The sequence below is a fragment of the Balaenoptera acutorostrata genome, chromosome 16 (genome assembly GCF_949987535.1).
Source record: "Balaenoptera acutorostrata chromosome 16, mBalAcu1.1, whole genome shotgun sequence".
NCBI classification, from domain to species: domain Eukaryota; kingdom Metazoa; phylum Chordata; class Mammalia; order Artiodactyla; family Balaenopteridae; genus Balaenoptera; species Balaenoptera acutorostrata.
The window spans coordinates 2,596,774-2,624,533 of record NC_080079.1 but is presented as its reverse complement, the minus strand read 5'-3'; the positions used below and the strand labels follow the sequence as shown (position 1 = coordinate 2,624,533).

Here is a 27,760-nt window from a genome sequence, read left to right as displayed (position 1 = left end):
ACCAGTTAACCCCCAGTGGAGCGCCTTCTTTGGGAGAGAGTGCCCTCCCGGCTCGAGACTGGCTAAACGCCTCCCAGGCTCTGTTAACTTGAGTGGACCGCGGTCTTGCCGAGAGCCAGTAGAATGTGGAGGAAGCTCCTGGTGCTTTATTCCTTTCCTCCGTTCTTGCACGTGTCTGTTCCTTCCCTAGCCAAAATACGTGTGCCTTGAGGGGCTGAGTACCTAGTGTGTATTGGGTATGAAAAGCACCCTTTACAGTGAACTTCTAGGAGATGTATTGGCTGCTGTGACTCTATATACCTATGTACATTTAGGCCCAGCACTTCTTAGATCCTTTATAGATAGTTCCAGAACTCATTATTTGTATCGTACTGTGTCAATTAGGAGATCTGCCTCCTTAGTTCAACTTGAAGGGAGACTTACATTGGGTGATTCTTTTTTTTTTTTTTTTTTTTTAGATCATTTTTGCTCTTCTTTCAAACATTCCTCTTTTGGTACTTGCTGCTGATTATCCTGTCAGTTTATTTTTTTGACTGTTTCCTGCATCATGGACAGTCTTCTTTGGAACTTGTTTACTCAGTAAACAAGATTTCCCTATGAAGATGGTTTTGGTTTTATGGAAAACAAAATTTGTTTCTTTATATGTGGCATTTTCTTTGGCCAGTTTTTGGAATCGCACATGTACCCACAGTCTCCCTGCAGGGATTCAGTCTTACATTCTTACTAATTCTTTGATCACCTTGTAATGAAATCCTCCCCGAGTAGATGTGGTTGAATTTTCATTAATTTATACAAGTAGTGTTCATTACACGGCATAAAGCCACAACACTTTCACTGGTTTTGCGCATATTGAAAATAGCACGTGGGGCTGCCCTGGTGGCACAGTGGTTAGGAATCCGCCTGCCAATGCAGGGGACACGGGTTTGATCCCTGGTCCGGGAAGATCCCACATGCCACGGAGCAACTAAGCCCGTGCGCCACAACTACTGAGCCTGTGCTCTAGAGACCACGAGCCACAACTGCTGAGCCCATGAGTCACAACTACTGAAGCCCGTGCGCCTAGAGCCCATGCTCCTCAACAAGAGAAGCCACCGCAATGAGAAGCTGTGCACCGCAACTAAGAGTAGCCCCCGCTTGCCGCAACTAGAGAAAGCCTGTGCGCAGCAATGAAGACCCAACACAGCCAAAAATAAATAATTAAAAAGAAAGAAAAAAAGTATAGCATGTGTGTTCTGTGATAAGTTTATTGCTGTGTGGAAGGCACATCTGCAGAGGGTAGAGTTGGTTGGCAATGTTTTTTCCCAGCTGGTGAGACCCCAGCCTCCATCCATGGGCACCAGCAGGGCTGCTCCCTCCTGCAGCCTAAGCAGCTGCCAGTAGGTTAGGAGTCAGCAGTGCCGAGGGGGCTGGGGATGGAGCGAGGGTGTTAACGACAGGCCTGCGTAAACGCTGAGTCTAACCTGAACTTGGCAAACTGCAACTGGCCGCCTACTTACGTAAATCAAGTTTTATTGAAACACTGTCCTTTCATCTCTGCCTTGTCTGGCTGCTTCTGTGCTTCACAGCAGAGGTGAGCAGTTGGAGCAGAGACTGTATGGCTTGCAGGGCCGAAATGTTTACTACCTCACCCTTTACAAAAAGGTCACTGACCCCTGTCTAACCTGATATTGTGTAGAGAAAACTCCAGATAAATTGGTGTCTTGGGATGATTTATTCTGTGTAGTACCTGACAGATTAAGAAGTAAAATCATTTCTATTTTTCCACAGTAAATTTTGTTAGCAACAAAATAGTTTTACTTTTCTTGACTGTTTTTGAAACACCAAATAGTTCTTATAATTTTTGTCTAGAACTGTATTTCTTGTTAAAATGTTTTCTCCTTTTTTGTAGTGTTGAATATGAGACATTTGATATCTTGGAGGATGAAGAAGTAAGTTCTATGTTTTATGTTTTGTCCTTTGTCTTAGTTTTAATCATTAGGATTATCATTTAATCCTAATCTGACAGGAAGGTTTCAGGGTCCCTGTTGTTTCCGTAGGTTCGGCAAGGATTAAAAACTTACTCCAATTGGCCGACATACCCTCAGCTGTATGTGAAAGGGGAGCTTGTTGGAGGACTGGACATCGTTAAGGTGAGGTTGGGATTCGTTCGTCTGGGAGCCCAGAGAACTGAAAACCCGGGTGCGTTTCAAAATTATCATTTCATTGGGGTTGTCCTCGATGTTCTTTTCTGGCCTCATATCTAATCACTTCTAGACCAGCATTACCATCTCTACGACCATAATATCTTGTTGTTCTCTCAGCTCTCACCTGATCCGGGCAAATCAGCCCCCTTACTGTGTGGCCTTTCCTGCCACGCTGGGTCCTTTCAGAACCTCCTCCAGCTCTTGCGGGACTGCTGGCCAGGGTCCAAAGTGTGACTGGGCATTCAGAGCGGCTCTGGGTGTGGCCGAGCTCAAAACTTGATTTGTTCACACTGTACGAAGTTCTTCCATGTTTTCAGCTTTTCTTCACCCTGTCTCTGCTCTGGATTTCCGTGCATATCTCATATTGAAATATGCTTTCTATATCCATCAGGGCCTTTCTCTGTGAATCATTTATAGATTTTTTCCAGCCAGAAGTGTGTGTTTTGCTCCTGCTTCTGAAGTTCTCCTGTCCTTTTATATTTATATTATCATAATTATATTATTTTCTGGTGTCATTTTATTTTGCTTTACTCACATGCACTTGGGTGATGGAGTGAAGAGCACCAGGCTGAGGGCCGGGGGCCTGAGACCTAGTGCTGGCCTGGCCCTGCTGGCTGTGTCACCAAGGCCTGAGGTCATCTCCAAGTCCCCTTTTGATTCTCAGATGCTAGAACACTGGAGAACTCTGTCAGATCGTAAGCGTGTTTCAAGGACGCTGTTTCTTATATGTCTTTGATGATGAATTTCCTTCTTTGGTTTGCTTTAAGTAAATTCTAACTGAATTTTAAACGAACATGACTTTTCTCGTAGAATTTCAAGTCCAGAACTTAGGGCACCCCTACCTGGTAGCACCTGTGTGTTCCGGTGCTCTCCTGATTAGCCCAGGACCCCAGAGGGCAGCTGCAGCTTTCACGTCCTCAAACCCTACCCCCGACCCAGGCCCACCCTGGGCATCATGGTGTGGGAGGAGGGTGGCAGTGGGTGGGCACAGGAGGGCCTGGGCAGGAATGCAGGGCTCTGCTCCAGAAGTGCCAGCCTTCACGAAAGGCGGATGGTGGAGCTGCCGGGGCTCAGGCCCTCCTCGGCCTCGCCGGTTAGAGCATTTTCCCTGAGGTCAGATCCCTGGTATTTTAAGTGGAAAGCAAGTGGTAAGTAAGTACTGCTGTCTCTAGTTATAAAATGAAAGTTTTTAACTCATGCTTTCGTACCGTGAAAGAACTCTGGCCCAGCCCTGAGTGCTGGTAGGTTTTCTGAACACAGGGCCACGGTTTCATCTGCCCAGATTTTGTCTCCTGCCCAGTTCCAGGTTTGACATCACACTTCTTGAGCAAGCCAGTGAGGCATTTCCCCAATAAACTGTCTCATTCCTGGAGGGAAAAAAAAAGGTTTAACATAGTAGCTTTTGAATAGCCCTGAGGCAACAAAAATAGATCTGCATTTGTTATTTTATATCTATTTTTTATTTTTGTAAGACACAAACTGTCTTCTGACCAGAATACCCTTGAGCCTGTTCTTGTCTGAATGTTTGATAGCCTGTACCTCAGCCACTGGTAGCCCTTGGGAGCTACAATCAATAAATCTCATTTAATTCTAAGGCTGAGCTGCATGGGCACCTTCTTTTTAGGTATATAACAGGGTGTCCGTTATATGACTTTCTGTGTCCACCTGTAAGAACTTACACACTTGGAAATGTGTGATGGTGTTAACATGTTTCTTTGAGGAGATAACTGGGAATAGCTGTTAGGTTGCCGTTTTGGTCTGTTTCTGGCAGAGGTCAGTTCTTCACCTTTGGGTCACTTAAAGCAGTGGTCCCCAGCCCTTTTGGCACCAGGGACTGGTTGCGTGGAAGACAGTTTTTCCATGGACGGGGGTGGGGGCGGGGTGACGGTGGGATGGCTCAGACGGTGACGCAAGCGACGGGGAGCGGCAGGTGAGGCTTCGCTCGCTCGTCCGCCGCTTGCCTCCTGCATTGCGGCCCGGCTCCTCCTGCGTTGCGGCCCGGCTCCTCCTGCATTGCGGCCTGGCTCCTCCTGTGTTGCGGCCCGGCTCCTAACAGGCCTCGGACCGGTACCGGTCCGTGGCCCAGGGGTTGGAGACCCCTGACTTCAAGCCTCAGCTGTGTTGCCAACGGGTTAATCCTGACTGCGCTCAACAGGAGCCGTGAGTGCTGTTTTGGTTGAGTGGGTGATTGAATGAATGAATTACTTGGTGACTCAGTGACTCCATCAGGCTAATGTCCTGAGAAAAATATCTACTAGTTAATACGTACACAGTGCGTTAATGTTACCTCTAAAGAGTGAATGGTTCCTCACCGCAGACTGTTTGGACGCAGAAACAGCTGAGAGGCAGAATATTTAGATCCGGTTGCTGTTTAGCCCACTGGCTCACAGTCACCGCGGCGTCCGGAGGGCCTGCACCACGCCAGGCAGGCCCCTCTGGCTCTCCGTGTAGGCCGCCACGTCTCATCCTCCGGCGGGTGACGCAATGGACAGAAGTTAGGGGAGCTGTGTGCCCCGTCGCAGCCAGGGAGCCGTGGCCAGATTCCACCTGAGGGCCGCCTGGCCCACCCACTTTGCCATGTGGCCTGCTGCCTCTGAGTGGTGTGCTCTGAGAGGCCCTGCTTGGCCTTTTGGCGTAGCTGGACGTCTGCTTGTTAAATGGGTAGACGATCCCAAGCCCTTGCTGTCTGAGTTTGTGTGACAGGATCATGCCTGTTTGGGTTCAATCCAGAGAGCAGTGCGAGTGGATTTCAGTGGTTTTATTCATTGATGTTCATGCAGCTTAGGGAGAACCTGAAATGTTCTATCAAATTAAGTGTTTACCTTAAACTAGAAAATCTTATTTATCCTCCATCGTCATGTTTTAAACTTGATGGCTGTATTCCATATTTTAGATCTGAAAGATAGGCACAAAAAACTTTCTGAATTACTTCATCTCTTTAATGGTTTCTGGCCTTTACATTTACGTACTAGTACCATGGCTTTTCCAGGTTTGGTTGAAATAGTGAAGCCTGTTTACCACCTGTAGGGCCGCAGGTGTCATGTGCATTGTATCTGAGTGGACCTTAATATCACAGCGTTTCTTTTTTCCGTCACTCAAGGTTCATTTTCCCTGTTTATTGCTATTGTTTAATAGGAAGCTTCATCGTGTTGCTCTCATTGCTGTATTCGCTAATGCTAAAAAATCTGGTGGTGTTCGTTTTAGAATGCCTTTTAACTTTAATTTTGTACTGATAGTGTGCCCAGTTTTTATGGCATGATCCTTTGTTCAAGTGTGTTGGTGGACTGGAGTTTTCATCCAACGAGGTATTTCTTAGGGTTCTCTGATATAGATGCAATCTTTCATTGTTTAGATGTTTTCATTTTTTATATATACGTATGCATGATATTATTGTTTCCTTTTTTATTTTTAGGAACTGAAAGAAAATGGTGAGTTGCTGCCTATACTGAAAGGAGAAAATTAATAAGCGTTAGACTTGGTGCCCAGCTACTGCAAGAAAGCCTTCATTCCAGTGGAGCAGCTCATGATTTAGTCCTCAGAAGTGGGCTAGGAGTAGAAAATGCTCGTCCCAGTTACGCTTTGTGTATTTCACAAGGTTGTGCTAAATAAACGTATGTGACGTTTCTTCCACCAAAAACAACGCAATAAACACCTTCAAGTTCAGTTAAAAATAATTGTGTAAAAAAGTGTGTCTTTACAGTGTTGTTAGACGTATAGTTACTGTAATTAACCCACTTTTCATCTCTTATTCATCATATGTGGGCATCTTGAAGCAGTTAAGGAATAGACAGTCTTCAGAGAGTGGAGAACTGTGAGAGTCTGAACCACAGCAGCATTTAGAGCCACTCATAGACCAAACCAGTGGCTCCCCTCACTGGCCGAAGATCTCTTTGCAGCTCAGAAAATTCTGCTGCAGACCTTGTCCTGACAGCATCACTGAGCTGGGCCCTGGTGCAGTCGCAGTGGCAGTGTCAGGCGTCTGCAGATTGAGGACCCGTCTCAGAAAGCCCCAGCAGCGCAGTACCAAGAAACGTTTGAGAGGAAGGTGACTTCTCAGTGGGTGTGTCAGCAAGGCTTCTTTCGTAACTTGTACAAGGATGGTAGCCTGGCAGAGAGCAGAATGGTGTTGTCGAGTTGTGCGTTACACATCACAACTTATTTTAATCATTGTATTGAAAGTACTGATTTAGCCCTTAAGTATGTTGAGAACATCCAGAATTCCATGAAAATTTCAATAGTATTTTTGATCCTGAATCCAACGTATTGGAAAAACAGTTGCTTCAGTAGGCCTGTGCTGTGCATGCCTTAAACAGACGGTTGGGTCCACGGTCATGGTGCTTAGACTTCTCTGGTACCTGTGGCACATGTTAGCCTCGTTGAGTTTTCCCAGTGTCGATCTGAAAACTGTCTGGTGGTTGTAAGGAAAGGGGTGCAGAGGCCAGCAGTTTAGGTAAGAGAAACAGGAGGAAATGCAGGTTAGCCCTTCACCAGGGCGCTGGCTTTTCCTGTCTCTTGAGCGACAGGCCATTTCTCTGCTTTTTGGTTGTGTGGAGAGGAGGGAGCTGATGCCCTGGTGTGTGTTACAGAGGACATCTGCACGAGATCATAAAGGTGGCCGTGGCCTTGCTTCCTGCCGGGAGGAGGACACCCATCATGGTGGATATTCCTGCCACTGTGTGTAATCAGGTGGGTCTCTTCTGGGCATTAGTCTATGAACTACATTTTTCCATTTAAAATGAAAATAACTGTATATAAGCAAACCTTTAAAATGCAGATGGAAATGGAATTTTGACTGAAATTTTATTAAGCCATTGGCTTCAGGGATGTGTGTGGCTCACAGAGGGGTCCCTAATTCCCTAGTGTGCTTTATCCTAAACCTAAATCGTCTGCATGCCGCTTTCGTGATTTCTGCTCTCTCCATGAGTGCTACCTGCCCTGGTACATTTTCTACTAAGTCAAATTTTAACCTCACCTTATCCCAAGCAACAGTGTCTTTGCTATCACAACAGTATCTTTACTAGTTTTTTTTATTTTCCCTCTTGCACATTCAAATAAACAAAATATATAACTTTTAACAAAAACGCTGACCTCCAATTTGGGAACCGCCCTTCTGGCCAAAGGTGTTGCTCTGAGAATGTAAGATGCTACGTGCATTTTAGGACAGCCTTCCTTCCCTTCCTTCAGGTGACTCTTGCATGATGAAAAACTTGACGGTGTCATCTTTGGTTGAGCATCACGGTTTGAGTAGGGATGAGTGTTCAGAGTTTTTGGGGAGTTGTCCCTGTGTTGAACGTGAGGTAGTCCTCTTGAATTCTGTTAGTTGTTGGCTCTGTTGGCTCCAGGTATGTTGGAGTGACAGTGGCACAGATTTCTATTTTGCAGGTGTTTCCAGCTAGACGTTGGGAAGGCCAAGAGGCCTCCATGCAAACTGATAGCCATTCCTCATTGACTTTTCTGGGTATATTGTAGGAGTAAGGCAGGTGATTCTTGTGCCTGGTGGAACTTCACATTCCATAGGTAATCCGCGATCAGATTTCCTAACCAGCAAGCCTGTCCTAGTCGTAACGTTCTGTGAAAATTGTAATCTTCTCTGGGATCCACAAATCCTGGAGACAAAGTAGTTCTCAGCACCCGAGAGACCGTTGGCAGGGAAGGTGACAGGGTGTCACTTGGATGTTGCCCGAGTCTGAGCTTTGTTGGGAGCAGACTTGGGGCAGGGGCTGTGTGAGGGTTTTAGCGAGTTTGTCTGGTTTGGGGGAGTAGGGGCGTGCGTGTGGATAGAAGGGCTGGGAAGCGCTGTTGTCTGCTGGGGAGCGGGGGGGCCTCTGCCCGGCCCAGCCCTGCCAGCTCCTCGCCTAGTGGCTCCCTGTGCTTGAGTTCGCTTGTGACATGGGGCTCACGGTGGGCCTGGGGCTGGGGAGCGGCAGGTCACCGTGCAGGGTGCTGCGGATGCTGGCACTGGCTGCCGTTACGACTTTGTCTGTTAACCCCCAGGTGGCCCTTCAAGAAAGTGACTGTTCCGTAGGAACCGGCAGGGCTCACTGAGGAGGCAGGCAGCTCCCCAAGACTTGGGTGTCGAGCCTGGAGGCAACTTCCTTGCGAGGGAAGGGTGCTTAGGGAATTGGTATCCACTTGGGGAAACAGCTTGCAGGAAGGGACTAAAAAAAACAAAACAAAAACCCCAAAAAACTCTGATTTTGCTTTGTAACCAGAAGTGGAAAGAAGAAATAAAACCAATGAAAGGAGTTGGGAATTTGGGTGAGGAACTCAGGGAGATAAGTGAGTTGTTAGCGCAAAGGCTCAGCTGCAGGCTTGGGCTGAGATTTCCGTCCGGGATTATATGACTCCCTAGGCCTGAGGCTCGTCCCCTCCACGCGGCCACCCCACCACGGCGTATGGAATTAAGTTGCCTTTGTACCTGTAATGGGAAATGCCGGGTGACTGGCTGGGACTCTGGGCTCTGGCTGAAGTCTGTCCCTCTCCTGAGCACTGGGGAGGGCAGTTCATCCTTCCTCTTTCTTACCACCTGTTACTTCGTAGTCCAAGGATTGATTTGAAGAAGGCCGAGGAGGTAAATGTGTTGAGATTTGCTAAAATAATGTAAATGGCCCTTGGAACATAAAAGGATGGGGGGGTTGGCCTTGCCCTGGTGGTGACGGGGACCTTGTGTCATTCTGTGGGACAGCTGAGCCTTGCAGGTCAGCCGTGCTGTTCTTGGCCTCGGTCAGGAACTTCAGGCCCTGTCCATCTTGACTGATCATTAACTTGCTCAAGAAGGAAGAAAAAAATGATATTCCATTTGCAAACTTCACAAAACACCTCCTGATGAGTTTGAGATAGAGACAAATTTTTAAAAATAGGAAGCATATGTTTATAATTAGAAAATCTCATTGTATTAACTTATTTTTAAAGTACGTTTCTAGTCATGCTAAGAAGTTTAATTGACCTCTGAAACAGCTGTAATACATTTGAATGACTTGATGCAGGTAATCATTACCTGCCTCATTGGAGGGAATTACAAAAATAAGACCTATCCCGTGGCCAAATCAGAAGTTCAAAGCTTAAGACCAAAATATGAAGCATGATTTTCGATTTAGGTTTTAAATAAAGTCAATTTTCTTAAACGTGACAATAGGTACTTGTTACCACAATTCACACATTTTTTTCCAAAATAAAAGTAATTTGGTTCTTTGCAGATAAATTCATTTTTTTATACCCCATTTCAGATGTTGAGTTGTAGGAATGGATAGAAGTTGGTGCCTCATTCACCAAAATGGGTAATCTCAAAGACAGGGTTTTATAGTTAGTAACCCCACTCTGGTTTCAGAATGCTAGGGGCTTTGTTCACAGATGTTCAGATCCGGAAGACGTGAGTTCGGCCGGCTTCGGGGCATTCGGGCCCAACAGGGAGGGCGTGTGTCGGGCGTGTGCCCGGGTTCGCCACGCGCCGAGGCCACAGCATCCCCCCGAGGAAGGCTCCGGTGCATCTAAGTTACTTCGCAGGGGTCCAGGGCTAGCCGCGGGGATCTGAGCCAGGAGGGACACCAACTCCAGCCCTGGGCACTGTGCTTTGGGCATCGCGGCGCGATGGCTGCAGCCAGAGGTCTTGGGCTTCCGAAATCCGTCAGGAGTACCGTGGCTATGTAAAAATTAGGTGCCAGGACTCAGCCCTTATGACCAAAAAGGCCTGTCGTGTGTTCCCCCACCTTCATCTAAATGGTTATCATTTGTAGATAATTTTTAACCATCTCCTAAAACAACACGTTTTGTTTAAGTTATAAGTTTCCCGTATGAACCCCTAGAGGGAGAGCCTGACCCTTTGTGGGGTTGCCTGGGGGATGCCTGCCACGTGGCCTGGAGTTAGGGGGTTAGGGTTCCTGTCTCCAGGAACCAGGTACAGCCCAGCCTTCAAACCCAGGCCTGGAACCTTTCTATTCAGGAAGAAGAGAAGCTTGGTATTTTTACGGGCGTTTACATAGTTTTTTATGCTACTGCTCTGTGTTTTGTGTTTTAAAAAAGGGCCATGATGACAGATAGGAGCTTGGATGCCCTCAGAGAGCCCCTCCCTCCCTTCCTCCTCCCTCTAGAGGAAGGTTCCAGGCCATTTGGCCGCTGGTGCAGGCAGGCGAGAGGCCCCAGCTGTTTCTGGGCCCACAGTGGAGATGTGGCCAGGACTGGTGCAGTCCAGGGCACTCGTCCCTCGTGTGTCCCGAGGGTCTCACTCCAGCGTCATGGCGTCCTGCTGGGCAGGGTGTGTGGGTCTGGCTGTCAGGCTCCGTGGAGGGGGACCAGCCGAGCAGGTGGCTCACGAGGACAGCGCCGGGCTCTGTGTCACACGTCCAGTCCCTCCGTTCCTAAGTGTGTCCTGCTCCGGAAGAGAACGCTCCTCGGGGCACTTCCCTCTCCTGGGAAGCAGCCTCCTGCGTCACCTAGGTGGGGCCTGCCTGGGTGCTGGGCCCAGTGCAAAATGAAAACTCTGGGCCTTTGTTCAAAGAGCAGGAAAAAAAGTGCCCTTAGAGGTGCTAAAACGTAAAGCTTTTTTCTTCCACGTTCTCTGTCATGGTTTTACAATTTTGCTGTTTAATGCCCTAGTAAAGAAAAATTAAAAATTTAAATTATTAGCAGGAGTCCGCTTTTCTTTGTATTGTGCAGTGACAACTTTAAATGCAAATATAAGAGCATTTACCTGTACACGGAGGGTGTGAAATGACAGTTTTTATAGCTTGGGCGTGCACGTGTATTTTGTTACCAAACGTTGGAAATGCTGCACAAAACTCAGCCTTTTACTCCCCTTCTTGATGGGTGCGCATTCTCTCAACACTGCCCTGGCTGATGCGGGAGGAAGGGCCCGGGGTGGGGGCGGGGGTGAGGGGGGGGCTGGGTACCATCTTCGCTTCCTGTCAGTTCACCGTGAGTGGTCGGCCAGCACGAGGGATACCGCGCGGAGGGACAGACAGGGTTCCTGGTCACGCGTGGCTCTTGGAACGCTGTTGCCTTCGCTCTGTGTAGAAGCAAGCTGTGGTTTGAACGGAAAGCATGGCCTCTCAGGGCTGCGGGCTCACCTGTACGTGCGCTGAGGCTCAGGGACCTCCTCTGCACAGGGGCACTGGGACTCCATGCTGTGTGTGAACGGGGTGGTGGTGACAGGTGGGCCCGCACGTTGCCCCCTTAGACTTCACCTAGCAAACACAAGTCCAGAGATACAATGATGCATTTCAAGGTGACAGCAGAGTGTTGAACAGCATGGGTTCCCTGAGTGAGGGAGGGCCCTGCCAGCGGGACTGTGCAGGCCCATGAAGCCTTGGGGGTGTGGTCTGAGGGGGGATGGGGGGGAGGTCCAGCCCTGACCCTGTTCTTTCCTAGAGGTCCTGTTGAAGAGCCACTTAGTGTAACTGCTGTCCCGCTAAGGAGTGGTCTTTTTGAACTTGACCAAAACTATTCACTAGGGAAACGTGCACATTACCCTCAACACAATCAGTGTCCTGAGTCCTTGCTCTTCATGCATTCCTGTGTTAGTGATGTGGTATAACAACAGCAACACCTACCTACCTGGTGCTGATGATGTGTCAAGTACTGTCCTGTATATCTGACACAGTGAATCGCTTACTTCTCACAACAACCTATAAGGTGGGCATTATCAACCCCATTTTATAGATGGGGAAACTGAGCACAGAGAGGTTAAGCCACCTGCTCCAGGTCACACAGTACCAGGTGGAGCTGGGATTTGGCCCTGGGTCACCTGGCTCCAGAGCTCCTTCCCTGGTGACTTGGAGGGAGGCCATTCAAGTTCCCAGTGGCCAGAGGGCACTGAGCACAGGACGGAGGGCTGGCCTGTGGATGAGGCCCCAACTGGCCCTAATGGGGCAGAGGGCTGGTGCAGGAGGTGGGGGGGGGGGGGAAAGACTGACGATCACGGGAGCTGCCCTCTGCTGAAGGCCAGGCTCTGCTGGAAGCCCAGTGCTTGTTAGGTAGAAACTGCCAAGGACCCAAGCACGATGGGTGTCACAGGTGCCATTTTTGGCGTGGGGGGAACAGGTTCAGAAAATTTCCAAAGTCACTCACCTCAGGGGGTGGTTGAGCTCCCAATCCCTGCACCCTCTGGACGCGGCGAATGGTCATTCTCAGCAAGCGCTGTGCTCTGGCTGGGGTGGCGGACAGCAGCCACTCGGTGCGGTCGGCAGGGCAGCCCCTCTGCTCGGGGCGAGCCCCTTCCTGCCCCGTGGGTCCCGGGCGGTTGCTGTCACCCCGGGGCAGCCTGGGGAACAGCCCGGCGCTCACGGAGCAAGCCTCCCACCCTCTGTGCAAACAATGAAGTTCTAAATCAAGCGAACAAAACGTTACAATTTGTGCTGTCCTCTTATCATGACAAATACACCCTGCTAATGACCCGGAGGACTGCATTTGAATTGAGCACGATCACCCTTGCAGGGGCTGTTCTGGGTGGCTGCAGATCGCCCGCCCGGCCGGGCCCTCTCTCCCCGCCCTCAGTTTCCCTCGCCCTCCGCGAGGGCCCGGGAGCCAGGACGTGCGCAGGCCCGGCCGGCGCCACTCCAGGAGCACGTGTGCGCCCTCGGGGCCGGGCTGGGGGAGGGGCGCGCCGGGCACGTGCGGGGAGGGGCTGCGCAGGCTCCGCGTCCTCTCCCTCCTGGAGGGCTCGGTGCCTGCGCGCAACTTTGTGGAGGGGTCGACCCCAGTGCACCCCGCTTCTGGAAGGTCGGCTCCCGGCACTCCCCGCCTCTGGAGAGGTAAGTCCCAGTGCGCCCCCCTTCTGGAGGGGTGGGTCCCGGTGCGCCCCCTTTCTGGAAGGGCCGGCCTGGGTGCGTCTGCGCTGGCGCGGGGTCGCCTCGACCCGGGAGACGTGCAGCCCCCGAACCTGGCCGTGGGCCGCACTGCCGGGGAGGACGCGCAGAGATACCAGCCCTGGAAACAGAGGTCGGAGCCGATGGCCAGCCCTGCCTGGCTGGGTGGGGTCCCTGCCCCTGCCCCCCGTGTGCCGCGGTCGTGGGACCTGCAGGGGCGCCCCTCTGCCCCCAGCCACAGGGCCGGGTGACGGCAGGCGACGCCCAGGGCCCCGTGTGACGCTGAGCTTCCCACCCCTCACGGCTGTCCTAAACGGAAAGAGGTCCCCCAGGGCTTCTCAAGCGTCAGGTCTGTCGAATGCAGAACGGCCCAGGCCGGTGCGCTTGTTCTCCGGCCACTGCTGGATCGTAGAGGCCCGCTCGGACTTAGCGCGCGGCCGGGCCCCGGAGTGGCCTCCACGCGGGCCGCGGACTTCCGGGCGAGCGGAAACGGCGCGTGTCCACGCGAGGGCACTGCTCACCGCGCTGGCGGCGGGCCCGTACCGCCTGCAGGGGCGGCCGCCGGGCGCCAGGGGGAGCGCGAGGACCGAGGAGCTCGCGGGAGCCGGCCCGCGGATTGAGCGCGCGTCCTGCTGTGTGCGCGCGCTGGGGGAGGAACCAGAAGCCGGAAACTTCCCCGGAGGGCGCCCGGCGCACCTGTGCACGTGTCGCTTGGCCGCGTTACCCGCGTTCAGGTTCCGCCCTGGGCCCGACCGTGGGCCTCATTTTCCCGCCCAGGACACGGAGGCCCCGGTGCCGAGGGAGTCGGGACTGGGACCTAGAGCCTGGCTCGGGGCGCTCCTCACCCCCGCTGCCCCCGTGGCAAGCCGGCCCTTCGGGGCCCCTCCGGGGATCTGGGCCCTCGGAGGCCGCTGTGGTCCGGGCGGCGGTGTCTGGGGAGCAGCAGGGCGGGCACCCCGAGACCTCCGCCCTGCCCGGTCCTTGGGGGGCCCGGGTGTGGTGCGTATCCCGCGCCCCGGTGTCTGCGGTTCCGCGAGGGGGGACGCCTGCGACCCCTCCTCGCCTCGCTGCCTCGCTGCCAGCGGCGAGCAGCATCCGGCACCCTCATCGCGTTTGCGTGCATCTCGCAGCTCACCCGGGTGATCCTGACGACTGCCGGGGGGGGGGGGGAGGGTCGATCCCCGCTCTTCCCGAGCGGGTGTCCCCGCGCGCAGAGGGGACCGTGCCTGGTGCTCCGGACGCAAAGACAGGTCCGCCCGGGCCCCAGCACACACAGGCCTCTGGCCTCTTTGGGGCCAGCTTCTCCTCCTGAGTCTTTTGTTTTTTAGCCCCAGTAAACCTTCAGTGTCCTCCAAAGGAGGAGCTCAGGGACCTTGGGGGACAGTGGGGACAATCAGGGGTTAGTTTTTTAAAAAAATTAATAGACTTGAGTTTTTAGAGTAGTTTTAGATTTACAGAAAAATGGGGTACAAAGTCCAGAGGGTTCCATATCCCCCTCAACACCCTGTTTCCCATCTTATTAACAACTTATGCCAGTATGGCTGATTTGCTATAATTAATGAACCAATATCGATACATTATCCTGAGCTAAAGTCCATACTTCATTGAGATTTCCGTAGTTTTTGCCTAAGGTCCTTTTTCTGTCCCAGGGTCCTACCCAGGACCCCACATGACACTTAGGGGCGGTGTCTTCTGAGGTTCCTCCCGGCTGGGGCAGTTTCTCAGCCTCTCCTCGTTTTCCATACACTTGGCAGTTTGAGGAGTACCGGTCAGGCGTTTTGTAAGACGTGTCCCTGTTGGGTTTCAGCTGAGGTTTTTCTCGTGATTAGACGGGGGCAGTGGTTTTCGGGGAAGAAACCCGCAGAGGAAAGTGCCCTTCTCGTCACGTCCTACCCAGGGTATGGGCCGTACTTGCCACATGACTTATGGCTGCTGATGGCGACCTTGATCACCTGCCTGGGGTCTGTCAGGTGCCTCCCCGTCAGGTCACTGTTTTCCCCTTGTTCATAGTGTCCTCTGGGAGGAAGTCACTCTGCATGGCCCACACTTAAGGGGCATCGTTAGGGAGAGTATCTAACTAACTACTTGGGGTTCCTCTACACGGAAGTTTTGGGAGATTTGTCTCTTTTTCCCATTTATTTATTTTTTCCAATAACATATTTATATCAGCATGGAGTCATGATACCGGTATTTATTTTATACTTAAAGGGTAGGAGGGAGTATGTTTCAGATTGGGTAAGGCTGGTGGTCCGTACATGGCTTTTGTTATATGGGTCCCTATTCTTGTCTGTTTGGAATGTTTCAAATGAAGTGAAAAGAAAATGAATTTAGGGCCGATATCCAGGGCCTGAACCAGGCTGGTGGACAGCCACTGTCCCCGTGGTGTCCCCGTGGTGCCCCCGTGGCAGGGCGGCCGTACCTGCCCCTTCTCCCTGTCTGTGGTCACAGCCAGGGCTCCTGGGGCACAGGCCAGACATCCCTTGGCATCCAGAACCTGCCATACTCAGAGTCCGGTCAGATGTGATTTCTGCCCCAGATGCGAACCCTACCCTGGGTTTGGGTCATGCCCACAGCCCAGTGAGGCGGGTCTGTGGCGGCCTGGCCCCTCTCCTGAGCCCACCCCGCCTGCTTGGACGGCTGCCCGCCTGGGCTGAAGGATGTGGGCTCATTATCTTGTCTGTCTTGGGGGAAGGTATTAGTTTGGCAGTTAATAAAGGATTTTAATTAAAGAGGGAAGAATCATTTCGGCAAACTAGCCTTGTTCCCAAGCTCAAATGACCTGTCAAAGTTGTAAGTTTGTTTCCTTTCCATCTGAGCCTCTGCTGTCTGTTTGGGGGGCCCCTGGGGGAACTGGTCCCTCTCTTCCCTTTAAAGCCCCAGCAGCCATCCCACCCTCGCTTCTCCAGGTCACCCCCTCCTGCGGCCCCCAACCCCCAGCAGGTCCCCATGTGCCCCCATGGGGTCCCGCCTCCTCCTAGCCTCTTCTCCGAGTGCCAGCCAGCGGGACTTTGACAAGACTTGAGATAATTGTAGGCTCACATGCAGTTGTAAGAACTAACAGAGGAGTCCTGGCTACCCTCACCCGGTTCCCCCGAGGGAGCGTCGTGCAGGGTATTGACAGCTGCGACACTGTCCCCGACCTCCATCAGATCCCACCAGTCTGTGTGCCCCGTGTGCATGCGTGTGCGTATGGGCACGTGTGTGTCTAGTTCTCTGCAGCTTTACCACATGTGTAAACTCATGTACCCACCTCCGCTGTCAGGACACAGAACAGCCCCTTCACCACAAGGCTCCCCCCCTGCTGCTCTTCTGTGGCCCCAGCCGCCTCCGTCCCCCCACCTGGCCAGTGAGACCTCTTCTAACCACATCCCTCCCGCTCCCCGGTTCTCCCCTTGTCTCCTGACCCTCAGCCTCCATGGCTCAGCCAGTGGGCTCTTGGCGATGGTGCCGGCTGCGGCTCCTGACTCCGAGCTGCCCGGCGGGCTGGGGCTCTCTCTGGCCCTCCTTTGCCCCTGCTCTTGCCCACAGGACGGGACAGGAAGGAGACGGGGGTCGCGGAGTCAGCCCCCTGCCCCTGTGCCTTTGCTGGAGTGGCGCCCACTGCCCCCTCCAGCGTCCTCCCCCTTCTCTCCCCCGGCCTCCCTTCCTCCACGGAGGCACGAGGCTCATCCTGCTTGTCGGCATCTGGCATCCACGTGGGTCCCTCGGCCTCTCGGGGAGTCAGCGCAGCGGCCGAAGGCCCCCCTGTCGTAAGTGTGGGGCTGGACCTCGGCCCGCAGGGGGACAGGGAGCCCCAGCAGGCCCCTGGGCGGTGGTGATGGGAACACACAGTCCGCTCGACGAAGCCTGGCCTGCGAGGGGAGGCAGGGGGAACCGTGCCGGGGAGGCTGGCCTCGAGGAGGCTGTGGCAGGAGTCCAGGTGCAGGCGGGCTGGACGTGGCTGTGGACGGGGCGATGGAGGAGGTAAAGGCCGTGTTTAGGTGTGAGCCCAGGTCACAGGGGAGGCCCCAGGCTGTAGTCCTCACGGCCACGCCGGGCCAAGGGTGTGTCGTGCATCGGTGTCAGGACCCCTGCCGGCCGCCTCCCTGCCGGGAGGTGAGGGTCAGAGAGGGAGGAGTGTTGCAGGGTCTCTTTACCCGTGTGATTCTCAGCAGGCCCGTGTGTGGTCTCTTTGGCCCTCCTGTTGCAAAGCTGCCTCTGGACGGGTGGCCCTGCCCTGGTCGTCACAGCAGGACTCTGGTTTGCAGAGCCGGGAAGCTGGGTGACACCACTCTGGGCAGCCTGGCCGTCTGATGAGACTCTTCCTTGCTGGGAGCGCTCGGTGTCGATCGTGCAGATAGGACAGTGCCGCTGTCACCTCCCGCCAGCGCTGTCGCCACCGTAGCTGCAACCCGCCCCTCCCCGCCCCCGCGCTCAGTGCCTCTTGGCCCTTGGATGTCTCTGCGGAGGGGGGTCGGGGGCTCTCCCACAGGCGGGATACGCGGGGTCGGCCGGGACAGGCTGGCCCGGCTTCACGGCTCAGCTGACCCCCAGGGGGCCCCTCATCTTCCCCGGCCGGCCTGGGCCTGTCCTCACGGTGGCCACAGGGTCCAAGACAGCGGGCGGACACGTGCAGAGCTCAGGCTGGCGCTGGTGCCCTGTCCTTTCCTCTGCAGCTGCAAAGCCAGCCCGGGTTCCAGGGGCAGAGGGAAACTCTGCCTCTTAGTGGGGGCTGCAGAGGTGCGTTGAGAGGGGCCGGGCTGCAGGGGCGGAGCAGAGCTGGGGTCCACGCTCCCGACCCGGGGCAGCTGAGCTGCAGGCGACGACTGGCCTGGTGTCCCAGGCAGAGCCTGGGGAGAGAGGCCTGTGTGTGCGTGTGTGCATGTGTGCAGGCGTGTGTGGGTGTGCGTTGTGCACATGTGCTTGTCCACATGCCCATGCATGTACAAGTGCACGTGTGCGGGAAGATTCATCCCATTTTCTACACGTCTCTTTAGCATTCCCGCCTACAACCCCGGGACATGTCTTGTGGAGCCAGCATCTGAGTCCAGATGCGGGCTAGGGCGGGAGCTCCAGCCTGGGGTCTACAGCCCCGGACAGAGCGTGGTCCAGCTCTGCTTCCCAGGGGAGCCCCGAGGATGCTCGCACACCCCGTCGTCTGCAGAGTGTCGCTGGGAGCACGAGTTAGTGCAGCCCCTGCTCTGGAGTGACCGTTCTCCATGACAGGATCCTATGAGGCCCCATGGACACAGCAGGCCACAGTGGGGCACCAAACGCCAACTTGTCTGACTTGGGCCAGGTCAGCATCTGGCTGGCCCGTCCATCCCGCTGGAGGTTCAGGGCATCTGGGCTCTGCCTTCCTGACAGTAGCGGCCTGGTGTGGGCTGGGCTCCAGCCCACGCTGACCAGGCCGCCCCTTCCCAAGTGGAGGGGCCCATGGGCCCTGATGTCGGGGGAGGTCCCCTGGCCCCTACAGCCCCGTCTGCCCCGAATCCTCTGTGTTGGCTGGAATCAGTCGGGTTTGATGGAGCTTCCTTCTCCCGGCACAGAGAAGTAGTGTGGGCAGAGAGAATCTTTCTTTCGTTAGGAAATAAGAACTGGGAACTGATTCCTTTCAGTGCTTATGGCTGAGACCCTCGACGTAAAACAGGGAAAGAGATAACGATGCTACCAGCTTCTCCACAAACCCCAGCAACGGGGAGAACCTTCTAAGTGTTGTGTGTTGCTGAGCCGAGTGGAAGCCCGGGAAGCGTCACCTGCGAAGGTACCAGGTGCTCGCTCCCTCTTTGAAGCCCCGCGCGGCAGGCGTCCTTGTCCCTCAGCACCAAAGTCAACACAGTGACCAAGGCAAACGGCTGTGGACAAGTTGCTGGGGACATGTTTGGCAGCCTGTGCAGGAATGTGAGTCATTGATTTCAAGTAAAGCTCCAAACAGAACATGTAATGAAATTTTGGCTGATAGAAGTTTGTCTGTTCTGTTCTTGCTAGAAGCAGCCCTTGGAGCTCTCTGAGAACTGTATTCTCTCTTATCCTCCAGCTGGAGGTGGGGAAGGAGATTCCAGCTGGGGTTGCAGGGCACACCTGGGTGCGCTGTGACAAAATCCCTCCCACAGAGATGCCTGCCAAGGTCAAGTTCCTGTAAACACCTCACGGTTCTCACTGAGGTCCGAGTTGCAGAACATTGTGAAAGCGTTTCGGTGTCATTCCTTTGATGTAGACGATGCATCACAGATTTAGGTAGAAACAAGATACCCTGGGTGCGTGCTTTTTCCCAGTTAGGGACACATTCTGCACGCTCTTTTCATAAACATCAACATAAAAGCCTAATTGCGCTGCTTCTCCGTAAAAACACCGAAGGGCGGATGACACCGGTGCCGCGGGAGAGCCCGGAGGCCCCAGGGTTCCCTGCAGTGGGAGGCTGCGGTGGCTTCCTCGGAGTCTTTGGCAGCGGCAACCAGGGCCGGGGCGGAGGCCTCGGAGCTCGCGGAGGCGAGGCCGAGGACAAGGAGTGGCTCTCCGTCGCCAAGCTGGGCCGCCTGGTCAAGGACATGAAGACCAGGTCCCTGGAGGAGAGCTGTCTCTCCCTTCTGCCCATCACGGAATCTGAGGTCATTGACTTTTTCCTGGGGGCATCCCTCAAGGCCGAGGTTTTGAAGATTATGCCTGGTCAGAAGCAGACCCGTGCTGGCCAGCGGACCAGGTTCAAGGCATTTGCTTCCGTCGGGGATTACAAGGGATGTGTCGGTTTGGGTGTCAGGTGCTCTAAGGAGGTAGCCACTGCCCTCCGCGGGGCCATAATTCTGGCCAAGCTCCCCGTCGTGCCCGTGTGCGAGGCTCTTGGGGGGGAATGAGATCGGTAGGCCCCATACCGTCCCTTCCCAGGTGACTGGCCGCTGTGGCTCTGTGCTGGTGCGCCTCATCTCTGCCCCCCGGGGCACTGGCATCGTCTCAGCCCCTGTGCCCAGGAAGCTACTGCTGATGGCCGGAATTGACGACTGCTACGTCCCGCCAGGGGCTGCACCACCACCCGGGGCGACGTTGCCAAGGCCACTTTTGATGCCATTTCCAAGACCTACAGGCGTCTCACCCCTGATCTCTGGAAAGGGTCGGTACTCACCAAGTCTCCGTATCAGGAATTCACTGACCGTCTTGTAAAGGGCCACGGAAACCAGAGTTTCCGTGCAGAGGACCCAGGCTACAGCTGGAGCCGCCATATTGTTTTATATGATAAAAATAAATGAAGCCGGTTAAAAAAATAAATAAATAAAAAGAAAAGCCTAATTCCTCCTGAAACACCCTTTAACTTGCACTTGCTATTTTGCGCTTGCACATGAGGCGACACCGCCCCAGGACCGGCTTCCAGGTGGGGCCCTGGGTCGAGTGGTCTGGGTGACCCTGGCCCCCCGCTCCCACCTCTGACCGCCGGACTGTGGCCCAGGTGGCCCCGAAGGCCCACCCTCCTCCTGACGGCTGCTTCCAGAGCTCTGGTGGCTTCGTTGTTGCTGCTTGCTTTGTAAAATGCTCTGCTCTGTGGTTTGGATGTCACTTAGAAGTGAGACTTAAGAGGTTTAGAACAGTCACACGTGCCCTCAGAAGGGTTTGCCAGTCCCTGGGAGGTGGAGATCAGTGACACTTGGCGCTAATCCGTTTTAGTTGCCTTGTGCCCAGAGGGATGTCCGATTTCGAGGTATTTGCATGTCGGTGTGGCCAGCTCTCCTGAGCTGCTGACCCCGTGTTTATACTCTCAGTGTCTCCTGGCCCCGTCTAGCAGGTGTCTGTCTTCAGTGGCCTCTGGGAATGTCTGTGCTTCTTGGGCTCTCACCCTCCTTTAAGAATGGGGTCAGGGAGTCCGGGGTGCGTGGATGAGAAAGGGGACAGGGAAGGGGAGAGGAGGAGACCTCCCCCTACACAGGATCCTCCCTGGCTGGGGGAGCTGAGAGAACCTGGGACGTCTCCTGGGACAGTGGCGGGACCCCAAGGAGGGGATGGAGGGAGGTGGGAGCAGCTGGGCCCCGGACATGAGGCTCTCCTGGGGCGGGGCGGGCGGGAGGCCCCCAGCGGGGCTGTGACCCTGGGGGCTCCTTCCCCGACGTCTGGGCTTCGTGCCACAGGGAGGCCCCAGGAGTGACAAAGGAGCTTTCCTGCCTCTGAACCAACGTTCCTGCGATTCAAAGCAAAGACAAACAGTGCTGTTTCTAGAATCTGGGGGACGTGCCCCCCATTCCCTCTGGCTGTGTCAGCCCCACGCCACCCCCCATCTCCAGCTGCCCTCTGCACAGGCGAGTCCTTACCTGTGCCACCCTGGTCGTCACTGATGGTCTTCTGCCTCGGTTTGCTCATCTGTAAATGGGGCTGGCTGGAAGGGGTGTGGCAGAGGCCCCACGCGAGGGCTGGGGGTGCTGAGATGGGCCTCTCAGGATCCAGTCCCCCGGTGTCACGTGCAGGGTGGCAGCGTGCTGGGCACCGAGCGAGGGATGCGGGCGGAGAGGTGTAGGCTGGAAGGGAGGAGGGGCGCAGGGGGGCGCTTGGGGCAGGCGGGGGCCTCCCGGGGAGAGCAAACAGCAGCGAAGCCATAATGGGGGCTCTGGGGTCGAGGGTGGAGGGACCCAGGTCCCCGAGAGCAGCTGCCAAAGGGTTTTGTCGGGTGGGGTAAGAGCTGCCGTTCACCGAGAGGGCAGCCTGCAGGGCTCCCACCTGGAGGAGCAGGTGCCACCACGCAGGTGAGGTGTCCGACGGGTGCCGGGACTGAGGGTCCCTGGGCGGGCAGGTGCCGTCCGGGCAGAGCACAGGCCGCTCGCCCCCTGGCGGCTGCCGTGTGTGCCGAGCCTCGGGGGGCCAGCTCTGCAGGGAGACTTGGCAGCCCACGTGGAGGGGCCCCTCCAAATTGCTCGGGGGTTGAGCCGAAAGCGCAGGGGTTCCGAGCAGGTGGTACGCGGGGCAGGATGCTCTCGGCCGCAGAGGACGGTGTTCCTGGGGGGATGATTCTCAGCCTGGGGTGTGAGGGCGGCCACGCTCCTGCCTCTGAGGGGCTCGCTGGATCTCTGGGGACCCTGCCCGGAGCCGCTGTCGTCATCCTTCCCTGGGCAGGAAAAGGGGGTGGAGAAGCCCCCGTGTCCTTTCATTAGGAGAAACCTCTCTCCTGTGCACAGCGGCCTCCCTGTACGTCGGCCAGACTGGAGCCGTGGCCCCAGAGTCCACCTCTGGCCGAGGGAAAGCGGTCCAGCGAAGGCGGTGGCCCGTCCTGACTCAGCCCTGGAGGGGGGCCACCTTCCTGGTCAGACTCACCGCCCAGTGGCCGGAGCTGGCCTGAGGGAAGGGGAGCGTCTGTGCACGGGGCTGCTCAGAGGAGAGGGTCTTGGATGTGACAGGGTCCGTAGGGGGAAACTGAGGCCAGGGGAGGAGAGCGGCCTGTCCAGGGCCTTCCGGGGAGCTGGTGGTGGAGCTGGGCGGGAACTGGACACCCTGCCCTGCGCTGCAGGATGGCGTGGAGGTTGGGGGATGGGGATTATTGGTTCCAGCATGTCCACGCGGATTGATGGAGTGAGGACGGGTGAGCAGGCCCGCCCTCAAAACGCTCCGTCTCCGTGAAGCCGAGAGCTTTGTCTACACGCGTGCTGCGCCGGAAAGGCAGCTTGAACGTCAGGGGTTTGGTGCAGCGGAGTCGCGCACAGCCCATCCTGAGCCCTGAGCCACTTTCACTAACGGCGTGCACAGGCTCGGGGCAGCATCTGTGTGGGCTTGGGATTCTGAGTTACCTGTGCAGTTCAGGGTCAGTGTGCGTGTGTGTGTGCATAGTTCCACTCAAGGGTTTCACACTCAGTGCGCCGCAGGGGTCATGGGGTCCTGGTTTATGCGGCTTTTTAACATGTGAAAAACCCCAGGAATGGACAGTCCTCCCCGCATCCCCCAGGCTGCCTCTAGGCTGCATCCCTCATTGCCCCTCGCGTGCCCCTGCCTGTGTTGTGAGCAGCGCCCTTCTGTTTGAGTGGGTGTCTTGCAGCCCTCTGCAGCCGGGCAGCTCACCCCCAGAGGAGGTCCCGGGCCCTGGCAGTGGGCAGAAGGGCCAGCCGGTGAGAGCCAAGTGCCCGCAGCCCCCCCACCCATCCGCAGTGCCGGCCGGGGCCCCAGAGCCACTCCATTCCCCTTGAAAGGATAACGGGAGATGACCACCATCTTTCAGAATTAACTTTTCCTTCCAGTGAACATCAGAAGTCCCATCACTTCATTAGGAGCAATCAAAAACTCCATTTGCTTTTATTAGTTTGAATGCTGCTCTCAGGGCCACGTGTGGAGTGGCCCCAGAGGACAGGGCAGCTCACAACACAGGAAGAGGAGAATCCAGCTGAAGGTCACAGCCGCCATGACCTGCGGCCTGTCCCGCAGACCGGCCTCTCCCATCGGGCGCTTCTGGCCTTGAGGCAACCTTGGAGGCTAAGGACAGCTTTCTGTTTTTTTTTAAATCTACATGCTTAAATGCAATGGAATATTATTTAGCATTAAAAGGAAGGAAGTTCTGACACCTGCTACCACGTGGATGAACCTTGAGGACATTATGCTGAGTGAAGTAGGCCAGTCACAAAAGGATAAATACGAGATGATTCCGTTTCTGTGAAGTGTCTAAAATAGTCAAACGCATAGAGACAGGAAGTAGATGGTGGGTGCCGGGGCCTGGGGGAGGGGAATGGGGAGTTATTGTTTAACGGGGGCAGAGTTTCAGGTTTGCAGGATGGCAAAGTCCTGGAGCTGGATGGTAGTGATGTTACTGAGTCCAAGCTTGTACTGCTCGCTGCACAACAGGCCAGTGAATCGAGGGATGAGGGTTGGTGCAAGGGATAGTGACTTTATTCAGAAGCCAGAAGACCAAGAAGATGGTGGACTCGTGTCCCAAAGAACCATCTTCCCCAGGTTAGAAGTCAGGCTTCTTTTATACTAAAGAGGGTGAGGGGGAAGCCTGGCTCTGGTCAGACTGTGGAGGGCATGGGTTAATTCCTTCCTTCCTGCAGGCTTCACAGGTGGGCCCGGTCAGGATGTTTCCTGTGAGTTAAAGGTATTTTAGCTTAATGATCATGACCTGGGAGGCAGGGTCCCCAGGATGGGCCATTATGTATAATTTAAGCTTATAGGCAACATCCCTTTAGTGATGAACTTGTAATAGGATACAAAGGTCTTTCCCTGTTACAGTGATGGTTACACAGCACTGTTAAGTGTACTTCATACTGAACTGTGCACTTAAAAATGGTAAATTTTATGTTCTGTGTATTTTACCACAATTAAAATAGTAGGAAATAGTAAATTCTCTTTAGCGTTGACCCTTGAGACCCCAGTCAACCTGGAAACACATCAGCATGTGTGATGATAAACCAGCATTCGATCTCAGGTCAAGCTGCAGTGTGTGGGCACGGAGAGCTTTTACTGCCAACATCTGGGTCTGCTGGTACGCCGTGAACTGGGGCATGTCACTCTACTCTTAGCCTCGGATCTCCTCTGTGGTGGGGAGAAGCTGAGGATGAGGACGGGCGCTGGGGAAACGCCTGAGTAGTGAGTGTGTCTGCATCAGATGAGCGTTTGTTCTGGGTCCCCAGATACCAGGGTGGGACTGTAGCTAGGGACCGCACGTCCCAGCTTGGCTGGCCCAGTTCACGCCTGCAGAATGATTGGTGGGGCCCTGTGACCATCCTCCAAAGCCTCTCCTTGTGTGGGTGACGTTATAGGGCCGTCCTGATAGAAGATGCAGGGGTGTGCCCCAGCTCCTCTTGGGGTGCAAAGGTTTATGTCCCTGGCTGCTGGGAGGCTGTGGTCGGGTCAGCCCTCTCTGGGAGTTGCCCTCTGCCAGCCCGAGGTCATGGCAAGAGGGACCCAGGTCTCCCTCACAAAGGGCTGCTGGCCCCAGGTGACCTCGAGACCCTCCTAGATGAGCTGGAGAGTTTACAAAACCACCTCCTGGATGTTGGCAGAGACCTAATAGCCACTGCTGAGCTGGCTCTGTCCAGCTGAAGGGCACTTGGAGTCCCGGGGAGCAGGCAGGCCCCGTGGCTGGGGACCAAGTTTGTCCTCTCTTAGCTGGGGACACCCATTCCAGGGTGGGGCAGAAGATGATCGAGGCACCAGCGTCCCACCCGGGCGCTTGGACATTAGCCCGCAGGCAGTGGCCCAGGAAAGTACTGTGTCAGCTAAGGTGAATTACCACCTGCCACTGAGGGAGACGGTGGACCTGAGGAGGTGAGGGGGGACCTCAGTGAGGCAGTGACAAAGGTCAGCTTGACCTCTGCCTGCTCCCAAATCTTTTGAAAAAATTGATTTATCATTTAAATCATGGTAACATGCACACAGCATAAATTTTATCTTCTTAAACCATTTTAAGTGTATAGTTCAGTAGTATTAAGTATGTTAATATTGTTGTGCACCCTTTGCCCCTAAATCTTCAAGTTCCTGAGGTTCTTCAAGAGCCCCCAAGCCTCATTTTTCATAACTAATTGTTCCACTTTGCTGGTGGTTTAGGCCGGTCCCTGATGGTTGCAGAGAAAGCACCTAGCCTCCTTCGGGGTTTCTCCAAGTCTCCATGATTAACCTCTTTGCAACTGAGACTGAGAATGACCATTGTTCCTAGGTCTTAATTGGATTTTAATGCATGAAAGAATCTTAACTGTGACCCTCCCCTGAGGAAGTCCTCAGCTTTTTAGAGGGTTTCCTGAAGGTCAAAATAATTCCCACTGATTGTTTTTAATGCTCGTTACAGGAATCGCACAAGGAATAGTCAGCAGTTGGACGTAGTTTTTCTCCTTTAAGCTCCGAGGTTGTGTTAGCCTGGAGCGCCCTGCCTGCCCGCCACTCCCTCCCCTCCTCCTCTCCCTCCCCTCCTCCTCTCCCTCCCCTCCCTCCCCTCCCTCCCCTCCTCCCCTCCCTCCCCCTGCTCTTCCCTCCCCCCTCCTCTCCCTCCCCCCTCCTCTCCCTCGCCCCCTCCTCTCCCTCCCCTTCTCCTCTCCCTGCCCTCCTCCTCTCCTCCTCCTCTCCCTCCTCCTCTCCCTCCCCTCCTCCTCTCCCTCCCCTCCTCCTCTCCCTCCCCTCCTCCTCTCCCTCCCCTCCTCCTCTCCCTCCCCTCCTCCTCTCCCTCCCCTCCTCCTCTCCCCCTCCTCTCCCTCCTCCTCTCCCTCCCCTCCTCCTCTCCCTCCCCTCCTCCTCTCCCTCCCCTCCTCCTCTCCCTCCCCTCCTCCTCTCCCTCCCTTCCTCCTCTCCCTCCCCTCCTCCTCTCCCTCCCCCTCCTCTCCCTCCCCTCCTCCTCTCCCTCCCCTCCTCCTCTCCCTCCTCCTCTCCCTCCCCTCCTCCTCTCCCTCCCCCTCCTCTCCCTCCCCTCCTCCTCTCCCTCCCCTCCTCCTCTCCCTCCCCTCCTCCCCTCCCTCCCCCCTGCTCTTCCCTGTCTGGTGGCTCAGGGGGCTTGCAGATGTTAGCCGAATACACACGGCTCTTCACGTGCCTCCCTGTGTCTCCTGCCTGGTGCTCTGAACAGCAGAGGTCATTCAGTGCCCGCTGTGGTCTGAGCATTGGTTGGTGGGTGCCCACCACGAGGCCCAGGGGCAGACCCGTGCTTGGGTGCAGCTCTCAGCTGCTGTGACTGGCTTGGACCTGCCAGGCAGTATCAGAGTCGGCGTCTGGTAAAGGATGTCTGTCCAGCCTCAGCGTCCTAGGTCCGGCCCTGGGTTCAGGTGGTTTTCTGGACCGTTGCCTCGTTCATGGAAGCAGGGTCTCCATGCCTCTGGCCACAGTGGGTGATGGCCAGGGCAGGAGGTGTCCTCACTGTTATGGACACAGCCTGTTGTTGACAGCCCTGGGCTCCCGGCCACGTTCTGTGTGCCTGCAGACCCCTAACTGGGCACGCACGGGGTCCTGTCCCAGCCTGCCCTCGATGAAGATGCGCGGGTGCAGGGCTCCTGGCTGCCTGTCTTTCTGACCTTCGCGGCCAACGCTACAAAACCCCGCTGAGAATCTAATAGTACAGATTCCTTAAATACTGTATTTTCATGTCGAAAATGCTGGCCAGGAGATTTAACCAGTCTTGAAGGTCACAAAGTGTTTATGAAGCCAATTTGGAAAGTCGCTTGTGATGAACACAAACTTATGGACATTTTTCTGTTTCTTGTGGGTTTTCACTGTTCAACAGGCAATGAGATTTATCTCATACTTTTGTTCTCATTTTCCTCCAAAGATAATTATGTGTGATACACTCTGGCGTTCTGAGTTCCCCTTTCTGTGTTCCTTGACTTAGAAAATGTGAAGGTGTTACAAATTGTGCAATAAAAAGCTGATTCTGTATCAAATGAAACAAAAAGACTCTATTTCTAATTGCATCTGTTAATCTCGTACACATCTTCATTAGGGGTTTTAGTATATTGGAAAGATGCATCAAAGTTGGCAATTAAGGAAGCGTCCTCATCAAATATGGGTTCATACATTTTCTGTGTCAACAGCCACGGGTTAGGGATGCATGTAGGACGTGGCTCAAGCCTGCACGTGGGACGTGGCCTCTTCCACGCTCTCGGCCGAGATGAGTGTCCGCTTCTCGGGGTGCACAGACTTGATAGTGATGCCGAATCCGGCCTCTGTATCCCAGCACCAAATTGAATCTCAGAGACAGTTTTGGGTGGAGTAGAAAAGAGTAACTTTATTGCTTTGCCAGGTAAAGGGGACCGTGGCGGGCTAATGCCCTCAAAACTGTGTGTCCCATCCCGGGAGCGGTGTGTGAAGGGTCATAGTCAAGGGATGGGGTTGCTGATAAGAATCAGGGTAGCTGCAGGGCCCACATTC

The 27,760-nt window shown here is 54.8% G+C and overlaps 1 protein-coding gene and 1 pseudogene across 1 annotated transcript in view; both read left to right on the top strand.

Annotated features, from left to right (window-relative positions):
* GLRX3 (glutaredoxin 3) overlaps window positions 1–5,857 on the top strand; it is a 30,874-nt gene extending 25,017 nt beyond the window's left edge. The window contains exons 9-11 of the mRNA XM_057530878.1: window positions 1,889–1,928; window positions 2,037–2,129; window positions 5,596–5,857. Coding sequence (XP_057386861.1) covers window positions 1,889–1,928; window positions 2,037–2,129; window positions 5,596–5,646 — 184 coding nt within the window. The 3' untranslated portion in view covers window positions 5,647–5,857. The remainder of the gene's footprint in view (window positions 1–1,888; window positions 1,929–2,036; window positions 2,130–5,595) is intronic.
* Window positions 5,858–15,160: 9,303 nt separating this feature from the next.
* On the top strand, window positions 15,161–20,380 carry LOC130705070 (40S ribosomal protein S2-like; annotated as a pseudogene).
* The last annotated feature ends 7,380 nt before the right edge of the window (window positions 20,381–27,760 follow it).